At 40.7% G+C, this 10706-nt stretch overlaps 2 protein-coding genes across 2 annotated transcripts; both read left to right on the top strand.

Annotated features, from left to right (window-relative positions):
- The first annotated feature begins 812 nt into the window (after positions 1–812).
- Positions 813–3232, top strand: LOC142541604 (uncharacterized). Its single transcript, XM_075648095.1, has 6 exons — positions 813–1163; positions 1656–1945; positions 2082–2174; positions 2240–2311; positions 2461–2577; positions 3050–3232. The coding sequence occupies exons 1-2, from the start codon at positions 866–868 to the stop codon at positions 1805–1807; spliced, it is 450 nt and encodes a 149-aa protein (XP_075504210.1). The 5' UTR covers positions 813–865; the 3' UTR covers positions 1808–1945; positions 2082–2174; positions 2240–2311; positions 2461–2577; positions 3050–3232.
- LOC142541935 (uncharacterized) lies at positions 1844–2553 on the top strand. The gene is made up of 4 exons (XM_075648381.1): positions 1844–1903; positions 2082–2174; positions 2240–2311; positions 2461–2553. Exons 1-4 carry the CDS (start codon positions 1844–1846, stop codon positions 2551–2553), a joined length of 318 nt encoding a protein of 105 aa, XP_075504496.1.
- Positions 3233–10706: the final 7474 nt, after the last annotated feature.

The following is a 10706-nucleotide window of genomic DNA, read 5'->3' as shown; positions in this document are numbered from 1 at the left end:
TTCCCTGCAAGACTCTGATGCTCTGTTTTGACCTGCTGACAAGTCAAAACTCGGACGAAACGGAGAATATCCTGCTTCATGCTCGGCGACCAATACAGTCTGTAGATCTTTATAAATCTTTGTACTCCCTGGATGGATGGATTACAGGGTGTTGTGGGCCTCGCTCAAGATATCTGCTCGAAGGGTATCACTATCAAGAGCCCATAGGCGGTGCCTATATCTGACTATTCCGTCCACAACTGTATACATTCTTTGGCTCTTAGCCTCGTCCCTTTGTCTCCATTTCTGTAATTGTTCGTCAAAAGTATACCTTGTCCGGATTCTAGTTCTCAAAGTCGACTGTACTGGTAGAGTAGCAAGATTTAGGGCCTCGCCCCGGGAATAAATTGCAATCTCAAATATCTGAATTTCTGTCTGGAGCGGTCTCTGAACTGGCAGATGAGAAATCACTACGTGCTTCCTGCTCAAAGCGTCTGCAACCACATTAACCTTACCCGGATAGTAGCTAATGTGACAATCATAATCCTTCACTAGTAGAAAAATCAGATTTTACTTCGGCAGGCGTTACTTCGGCAATAATAAATTACGAAGTAATACATTACCAATAACTTCAGTAATAACACAAGCGAAGTAAAATAATATATTTTACTTCGGATGTTTAAAAACACGGGATTCAATGTATTTTTTTATTATATTTTAATTCGGCATATCAATGTTGATGAAGTAAAAAATAAGGAAAATAAGTTCATACTGAAGTAAAAAGATGAACCGATAAGTTTAATTAAAAATATGTCCACACACACTAATCACTATCTATTCCTCTCCATTCGCCATCTAGGGTTTTTGCTCCTCCGTGTCTACTCAAATGGCGGATGATGTGCACTATTCGTCAGCCGGTGGAGAATCGAACAAGCTCAAGTACGAAGATCACCAGACTTCGACTTCACCCGCACCGCCTAGGGCTACGGGGTTTTCGTCAGGCCCGGACTCATCCGCCCCCTCTACATCTTATAACAGCATTCCGCCTCCTATGAGCGAGATCGAGTTGGCGAAACAGAAGGCTCAAGAAATTGCCGCTAGGCTTTTGAATAACGTGGATCCAATGAAAAGAGCGAGAGTTGAAAACGGAGCTGGGGGTGCGGGATTTAATTCAACTGATGCTGGTGACGGTTTTCTCTTTAACTAGTGTTTACGTTTTTGTTTTCATTTTCGTTTTCGTTTTCGTTGTCACTTACATTACGTGATTCTCCATTCGATTTCTGCTTAATTGATCCGTTACTTGCTTTAGTACCATTTTATGTTCACACATCGTCTCATCTTTGGTATCCAATGTTTTAACACAAGCTTTGTGCTCGGATTACGTGGTGATCTTCTATTCTTGTGCTTAATAAACTCGAGTTTAATGTATCGATGAGTTTATACTTAACTGTTTAATCTCGTATTGCTTTGATATGAGCTTACGTTTCTTGGTCTCCGAGAATATAGTTTTTACCGGGCTTGGATCTTTTGCTACTTGGTTTATAATTTATGCATTGATTAATATTACTTTTAGTCTTACTTTAGTTTATACGTATATGTTCAAGTATGCATGCGATGCCATACATGAGGATCAGATTACAGGGCTTGCACCCTGATGTCATTTGGTTTGAATGTAGGTTTTGTTCATAAGCCTATGGGCATGGGTCTGAGTGGTCCACCAACAGGTGCATCCTATTGTTATCCAGGTCCAAGCAAGAAAATTGAGATACCAAATGGAAGGGTAGGTGTGATTATTGGAAAAGGCGGGGAGACCATTAAATACCTTTAGCTTCAGTCTGGTGCCAAGATTCAGGTGACCAGAGACATGGATGCCGATCCAAATTCTGTTTCAAGAGGTGTTGAGCTCATGGGTACTCCTGACCAGGTAGCAAGGGCTGAGTAGTTGATTAATGATGTTCTTTCTGAGGTTTGTGTAGTTCAAAACAATTCGACTGCTAATTTTTGGATCAAACTGATGAAATATTTTTATTTTTACTAAGCTGGAATTTTTTTTGCTTAATATTCTCTTGCCACATCACTATGGCTAACATTTGCTTGAACAGGCTGAAGCAGGTGGTTCTGGTGTTGTTTCTCGAAGAATGACTGGGCAACAATCAGGAACTGATCCATACGTGTTTATGGTTCCCAACAACAAGGTAACAATGATGCTTCTTTTTATGTTATTTTTACTCATTTAATTAGGGTCAATGGCAATTTTTAGGTGGGTCTTGTTATTGGCAAAGGAGGTGAAACCATTAAGAACATGCAAGCAAGGATTGGCACTCGCATTCAGGTTGGTTTTCCTTTCGGTTTATAATGCTATTATGTGGTTTGAATATCTGATAGAGCTGCTACTTCTAGTTTTCTTAAAATCCTGATATTGTATCTGTGTTTTGATTTTTTTCTGGTGCCGTGAGTGTTGCCTGTTACCAAATATTTCAGGTTATACCTCTCCACTTGCCACCTGGTGATACATCCAAAGAAAGGACCGTACAGATTGATGGCACTAGTGAAGAGATTGAGGCTGCTAAATAGTTGGTTAATGAAGTAATCAGCGAGGTTTGTTAAATGGTTTCATATGACTACACTTATCTTTTATGCTTTATGTTCACTGTCATTTAAACTTGACAAGTTATTAACATGATATTAATTTACCTGTTTATTCTTAGTGATGTATCATAGCTTGTGTTAGTTTCCTCATATGAAGTTTTAACTTGTTAAATTTGTTTCACCCTTAATTTTTTTGAAGTGTTAACAATGTATTATGCAACTGTGTATGTTTGTTTGTGTGCCTTCCCTATTTTCCACTTGTACATGTAGAGGATTGCAGATATCTTTGCCACATCTGTCTACCTCTACAAAATGGTTGATATGGAGTCAATCTTGTGCAAAAATGATCCTTGGGTGGAGATTAGATTTTGCTGTTTTATTGTTGAGAAAATTGCTTGAGATGAATTGTTGTCATTGTGATATATTTTATATTAGTGATAAAAAAAGGAGAATCTAATGAATTTTATTTTTCAAATTTCAGTTTGCATGATGCATCAAGAACCAATATTACACCCAATCTCAATATGACGAGGTGAGAAGTGAATGGAGTGAATTTGTTTACTCCTATGTAGATGCTTAAATGGATGGTGTATGTTGGGATAAATATTTTGTTTGTCATTGTGGATATTTGGATATACTTTTAGTTTTGTTGATATATTTTTGTGTTATTTGTGGATTGATCAATATGTAATTGTGGATTCGTGGATATTCATAATTTTTAGATGGATAATTTATGAATTTAATTATATTATAGTATTAAGTCATATATTGCTAAGTCTTCTTTAACAATTACTTCATCAAAATAAAAAATAATGAAGTGTAACAGGTAAATTACTTCGTTGTTATTTGCAAATTGTGAAGTAACATAATATAAAACACTTCAACAAATAGGATAAATGCTGAAGTTATAAATTATATTTACTTCAACAAAAAGGATAAATTGTGAAGTTGTTTGTGACTATTGCCTCACCAAAATACATAACTACGAAGTCTTTCAGATGAATTACTTCGTCACTCAATGTAAATTGTGAAGTAAAATATTATAAACTAATTCGCTAAATAATAATTAAGACGAAGTTATATATAATATATTACTTCATTACTTACAATAATCGATGAAGTAAAACACATTTCTACTTCGGCACCGGTCCAATTCTGGACCGGTTTTCGAAGGAAAACCGGCCAAAGACTTCAGTATTTTCAATCATACAACTTCGGTTATTATGCGAAGTAAAAGGTACATCTATTACTTCACGTCCATATACTTCGGCACTTAACTACCTTATTACTTCATTGAATACGCGAAGTAAAAAGCGATTTTTCTACTTGTGCTTCACCAGCTCAAGCCACCTCCTCTGTCGCATATTCAGTTCCTTTTGTGTGAAGAAGTACTTCGGGCTCTTATGGTCGGTAAATATTTGCAGTTCTCTCCATGCAGATAATGTCTCCAGATCTTCAGGGCAAATATCACTGCTGCTATCTCGAGGTCATGAGCCGGATAGTTTTTCTCATGAACCTTCAGCTGTCTGGATGCATAGGCTATCACTCTGTCTTACTGCATCAGAACTGCGCCCAACCCAAGCTTAGATGCATATGTATAGACCACAAACTCTCTTTGCCTGATGGCATAGCTAGTACTGGTTCAGCGGTCAATGCTAGCTTCAGTCTGTCAAAGCTCTCCTGGCACTCAAGTCCCCAGATAAACTTGGTATTCTTCTTCGTCAAGGCGGTCATAGGCACCGCAATAGAAGAAAAACCCTGGATAAACTTCCTGTAATAGCCCGCCAATCCCAAGAATCTGCGGATCTTTTTCACACTCTTAGGAACTGGCCAATCTCTGACTAACTCCACTTTGCTAGGGTCGACCTCTATGCCATCCTGAGATACAATGTGGACCAAGAATGCCACTCTATCAAGCCAGAACTCACACTTGCTGAACTTGGCATACAGTCATCTATCCTGTAGAGTCTGTAACACTGTCCTCAGATGCTGACTGTGCTCCTCCCTCCTCCTCGAATAAATCAGAATATCGTCAATGAAGACTATGACGAACAAATCCAGGAATGGCAAAAACACACAATTCATCAAACACATGAAGATCGCTGGCGCGTTTGTCAGTTTGAAGTGCATCACCAAGAAGTCGTAGTGCCTGTATCGCGTCCAGAAGGCTGTCTTATTAACATATGAATCCCTCACTTTCGGCTTGTGATATCCAGATCGAAGGTCTATCTTAGAGAACACTGAGGCACCCTGAAGCTGATCAAACAAGTCAACGATACTCGGCAGCAGATCCTTTTTCTTAATTGTGACCCTGTTCAGCTCTCGGTAATCAATGCACAGTCGCATGCTACCATCCTTCTTCTTAACAAATAGCACTGGTGCACCCCAAGGAGAAATAATAAAGCGAATGAAACCTTTATCTAGGGGGTCCTGAATTTGATCTTGAGCTCCTTCATCTCTATATGTGCTAACCGGTAGGGCGCTTAAGATATCAGGACTGTGCATGACATAAGCTCATTCGTAAATTCCACCTCTCTGTCTGGTGGGATGCTTGAAACATCGTCAGGGAAAACACCGGAGAACTCCCTAACCACATCAACATCCTCTAGCCTCCGCTCGACTGGCTCAGACACTGACACGATGCTGGCCAAAAACACCTGGCAGCCTCTCTTCATCAGCTTCCTCGTGCACAAGCAGGAAATGACGTGCGGCATCTGCTGATGTCTAGCTGCCTCGAAAACAAATGGCTTCCCACTGGGCGGTCTGACAGACACTGACCTCTGTAAGAAATCTATGACTGCTCCATGAGAAGATAGCCAGTACATGCCCAAGATGATGTCAAACTCCGATAGTGGTAGCACTATCAAATCTACGTGCACCACATACTTCTGTAATCGGAGCTCCAATCTCTTCACTATCTGAGAAGTGAACATCTGATCCCCAGATGGGATATATACTTTGAAACCCAAATCAATCACTGTAGGTATGATACCTAGTCGCTTCACGAAAGATTCGGATATAAACTAGTGCATAGCGCCTGAATCTAGCAATGCAAGCATGGCTACACCTGCAATATATATCCTCCCTGCGACAAAACATACCATCAAATCAAATAGTGTTGAACTTAAGGAATTTCTTATCGGAGATTAACTCAAAGTCCTCGTAAAATCCCTGAATTAAACGAAACATCAATCCCAAAAATTAGAAATTCAACCTTAGAAAAATCGAAAACTGCAAAATATCCCTTACAGTTAAGAAAATTGCACATTGGTCCTTGATTTATTCGAATATTGCAATTTGACCCCATAAAATCATTGGTCGATAAATTTGTTCTAAATCAAATAATTATATTTTTATTCTCAACTAGGTAGAGCATGCAACCTAATTCCTTCTAAGTCATCAATTCCAATACTTAAATCCTCATACAAGCATAAAACCTAAGGAATTGTGCAGTAATTTAAAATCTTAAACCAAATGGTTACCGGTAATTAGTGTCATGTCTGGTGCTACCTTTGCCTCCTCGACGTGCATAACATAAGCCCGGCCAATAGTGGGGCCCTTTTTCCTAGGGCAATTTGTTCCTTTATGGCCCTCATATCCACAAACAAAGCACTTGAAAGTTCCCCATCTGCAATCGCCGAAATGGAACCTGCTTCACTGAGGGCACGGCTACCTGCCATATGTCTAAGGCGCCCTTAGCGCTTTATGAGGTCTCTGCTGCTGTGGCCTCCTACCCTGTCCTTGGGGTATCTGCTGTTCCTGCTGCCTCGGTGGCCCAGTAAACTAATACTTGTGAGGCTGGGAACCGGACTGAGACTGCTGCCTCTTCCTATGCATCTCATGGTCTATGTCTTGTAGTGCCTGCTATGCGTGAAAGCACAGGCAGTGGCCTCATCATAATCTGTCGGCCTCATGATCATGATGTCCTGGCGAAGAGTGAGTGTTAGTCCATCAAGGAAATGCCTCAGCTTCTAGGCGGCATCTACTGCTATCATGGGCAAAAAATGGAACCCCCTATCAAACTTGCGGATAAACTCCGCCACAGATAAGTCCCCCTGGGGGAGGCTCATGAACTCTCTGGTCAGGCGGCACCAAACATAAGCTGTAAATACTTCCCGAAAAACATCTCCCTGAATCTGGCCCACGTGAGAGTAGTCACATCCACAGCATGTGCAGCTCACTCTCATCGTAGGGACGCATCATCCCTCAGCATATAAATTGCGGACCCGGCCCGGTCGCCATCTCTCATTTTTAGATAATCAAAATGTAACTCCAGAAACCTAATCCATCCCTCTACAACGAATGGATCAGTGGTATCCCCGAACTCTTCCGGTTGAGCCTGTGGAACTGTTAAAAAACATCAGTCTGAGGCCTAGGAGCCTGCTGTACTTGCTTCAGTAGCCAAGCCATACCCTCCGAAACTCGGGTTGCTGGGTCCCCTGGCGGTGGAGGTGGTGGGCCTCTGCCATCTCCTGGAATAAAATCCTGTCTTTCAACACTGGGGTCATGTCTGGCATGAACTGAATACAGTCCAATTTATAAACGTAACACATCATGCAATTAATCTAGTTTTTAAAACCGTAAATTCTTAAATCGTAAAAGTAGTTAAACAAGAACAGTAAATCATCGTAAAGCATAAATCATGTAACATGCAGGTGATAAAAGTAAATCATTTATATCATTTTAAACATAAAAGCTTATAGACTTGAGGCTTGAAGACCGAGGGGCAAAAGCTTACAGTGGCACAACCCTATACAGAACCCTTGCTCTGATACCAACTGTAACCAAATTTTCTTTCCCCAACCAGATCATGGCTCCGGGTGTAGAGTTCTCCGAGTTTGTAGTCGCGAGGAAGCTCGGGTTGGGGAGGAAAAGTGGGTAAGAAGCCTGTTAGACAGGGAGGATGGGAAAGAAGGGTTATGAAGAAGAATATGCCTTTCCACTCCTTCTGAGAAGAAGGGATGTCATCAAGGAATCGGCTTTTCATCCCGGCTGAGAGTGAAAAAGCATTGTCACCGAAGCGACAAATGAAGATGTAAAAGAGGATGAGGGGGTTGATAAGGAGGCTGTGCATTTTAAAAAGAATGAATACTGAGGCCATTATACAGAATGAGTTGGGGTGGAGTTGGTTTATGGGGACCCTAAAGAAATTGGCCACATTAGTGTAGAAAGAAGGGATGGGGAATCTAAGACAACTATGGAGCTAGTATTTAAAGAAAGTATAGAAACCCTTCAAGGGCTTGTTTGCCCTATCCGAAGTCTAGGGATAAGAATGAAGAAGGAAAAAAGGATAGATCATAGGGTTCTAAGCTCCTATTCGTCCCCGGGACGAAGAGTTCTTACCATGGTAGAAAACCACGGGACACCCGAGGCCTCAGAAGAGGGTGGGCTGGGGGCTAGGGCTTTGCCCTTCCCCTTCTTAGAAACTCTAGAGGGGCCCGCAGCAGAAGGCTCATCCCTCGGTTTCTTCGATTTCGGGGGAGGGATAGTTAAAGAAATTCTGGGAGAAGGGGAAGAGGAGGAATCAGAGCGAACCGCCGCTGATTCATACTCCGATGAACCTTGCGCGTTCGCTCTTGAGGTAGAGGAGGTAGAGTTTGACATTTTAGAAATAAAGAAGGAACTTATGTGAGTAGATTGGAGATGAAGATAACAGTGGTTGAAGTTCGTCGGAGACCGGAGGGAAGCGCCGTTCGTCGGAGAGGTCTGGAGAGAATTTGAATTTCAGAAAGTGACAAATGAAGAGTGTGAGTTGTTATAAATAGGAAAAGGGAGGTGTGATCTCCACCATTGATCTAAATTTGAATTGGATGGCTAGGATGCATCTTGGAAATTGTGCAAGAATATGAAATGACGTGCAAGGATATCAAAGCGTAAGACTTACAAAATTCTCGGAATACGAATCTTTTCCAACTGATGGAATTCCAGGGTATACGTCATCATGACATCAACCTGACTACTCGAAGAATACTAAACAACAAAATTATTTACATTCTGAGAGACATGAGGCCCCGGCATCTTATTCAAAGTCCAAGAGACATAAGGACCCGACATCCCGGCACCTCATCCCATCTCTGGGATATTCAAAGCTCCCGATGATTTTGTAATCTAAATTTATTATCTTTCTATTTAAGCCTGTGGGGAACCGAACCTAATTCATCTTCTGGGATTAAGTGGATCAATTAATTAATCTTGGTCTAATTTTTTCCTTTTTAAATACGTAAGTGCGGAACATATGATAATCACTCTGATATACATATCAACTGTAAAGTACAAGTCTTGTACAAAGTAAATTTATCTCAAACTAATGTTCAACAACTATACATCAAGTGTTGAAAACAAATCTAATTCTAAGTCCAGATCTGCATGCTAATTTTGATCTCTCATCCTCTTCTTGACCCTGATCCTGCACATACAGACACAACAACAGCCGGATAACTTCGGTGAAAAATATATTCCCAGTATAAACAATGTATACATGCAATCATATAAACAGATATAAAAGCATGAAACAGATATCAATAACATGTATCGTAATCTGAAAAGACATGAATCGATATAAAACTGTAAATCAAACTCTTGATTCATACTCTCATACTCGACTCTTCTCTAATCTAGGGATCCCGGTTCCTGGACATTTTCATTCTGTATCGAATCTCAGCAATAGAAGTCGATCTACTCCGAAGCAACATCAATACACCAAAAGTCCAGTGTCTTGGCGGCTCTACCAAAGACTAGGCACATCTGCCCAAGACTCTATACATTCTTTACTATGAATCAATAGGCTAAGCATATCAATCTCATGAATTGCAAACATCGATGCAATAAATAAAGTATGTGGTTTTTGGGAAACTCAAGTAAGATCTAACTCGAGTCTTATCTTCCCGGTTCAACATTGATTTATACCTTTCTCTGTCGATCTGACGAAGTCGAAGTCTCGAATTTGAATCTGTCAATACTCAATTTGGCAATGACAATATTGAGGAGTAAAATATCAATATACAACTCAAATCAATACTGGATACAATCAGAACTCAATCTAATTCTGTTTCAACGGCATAACCGCACAATCTCGATATACCCATAAATACAAATATCAACAAATACCAATCTCGACTCATAATCAATCAACAGACATAATCTGATACCAAATCTGTATAATCTCAATCAAATCAATTCTGAAAAAAATTTCATACGGTATCCGTTCTTCGATCAGATTTCAATTATACAATGACAACAATCTCAATAACAGATAATATAAGTCATATCAGGATTTCTTCCATAACATATTTTCAAACCATGCTGAATCTTAAGAAAACTTACATATTCCTGAAGCTCTTGTTGATAGAAACACGGTACTGAACTCGGATTGAAAATTGGACGGACAGATATTTCGCAAGATTCAAATTTCTACCAGGAAAAGCTTTGAAGATTTTTTCTCAGTTCTTTCTTTCTTCTTTGCCGATGAACTGAAGGAAAGATTCATGAATTTATATATCATTTGCATGGTGAAGAGATGTGGCTCATTCCATGTACTGCACGTCTCGCGCATATGCGCGACCTCCCTCGGCGCATATGCGCGAGACCTACTGGTCTCGGCAAATCTTCCTTTCTTCAGCTCACGCATATGCGCGCTGTAATGCCCGAGATTTTGATTATGGTAATCTGAAATGATTTGTAGATAAATTGAGGTGATTATAGGCGGAACGGATCAGACCGGGAAATCCGGAAAGAAGATTGAAATTATGTGCAAGGATGAGCCCTCGCGCATATACGCGACCCCGCCGGGCGCATACGCGCGAGGTAGGCAGAAGACCTCGTGCTTATGCGCGGCACGGACCGGCGCATATGCGCGAGGATGGCAGAGAGTTGTGAAGAGCCTCGCGCATATGCGCCGGGTGAGGGCGCACATATGCGCGAGCTGTCGAGACTACACTCGTCGAGACATAGTGTCTCGCGCATATGCGTAAGACGTGCAGTCTGTAGAACAAGCCACTTGGTCATTCCCATGCATAATATATAGTAAGCAATTTAATTCCTTCAGAAATTAGAAAGGAAGAGAGGAAAATGAAGGAATCTCTGGAGAATTCTCAAGCATTAGAAATTAGATTGTACAAGATCCAACTGTTAGAATTCCA

This window comes from Primulina tabacum, chromosome 4, assembly GCF_025594145.1.
Source record: "Primulina tabacum isolate GXHZ01 chromosome 4, ASM2559414v2, whole genome shotgun sequence".
Taxonomy (NCBI): Eukaryota; Viridiplantae; Streptophyta; class Magnoliopsida; order Lamiales; family Gesneriaceae; genus Primulina; species Primulina tabacum.
This window is presented reverse-complemented; position numbering and strand designations above follow the sequence as displayed.

Excerpts from the sequence above, each read along its gene's own strand:
- LOC142541604 (XM_075648095.1), top strand. The coding sequence starts at position 866 with ATGGCGGATGATGTGCACTATTCGTCAGCCGGTGGAGAATCGAACAAG. Across the intron at positions 1,164-1,655 it reads ATTTAATTCAACTGATGCTG|GTTTTGTTCATAAGCCTATG; the intron begins GTGACGGTTTTC and ends GTTTGAATGTAG.
- LOC142541935 (XM_075648381.1), top strand. The coding sequence starts at position 1,844 with ATGGATGCCGATCCAAATTCTGTTTCAAGAGGTGTTGAGCTCATGGGT. Across the intron at positions 1,904-2,081 it reads TCATGGGTACTCCTGACCAG|GCTGAAGCAGGTGGTTCTGG; the intron begins GTAGCAAGGGCT and ends TTGCTTGAACAG. Across the intron at positions 2,312-2,460 it reads GGATTGGCACTCGCATTCAG|GTTATACCTCTCCACTTGCC; the intron begins GTTGGTTTTCCT and ends CAAATATTTCAG.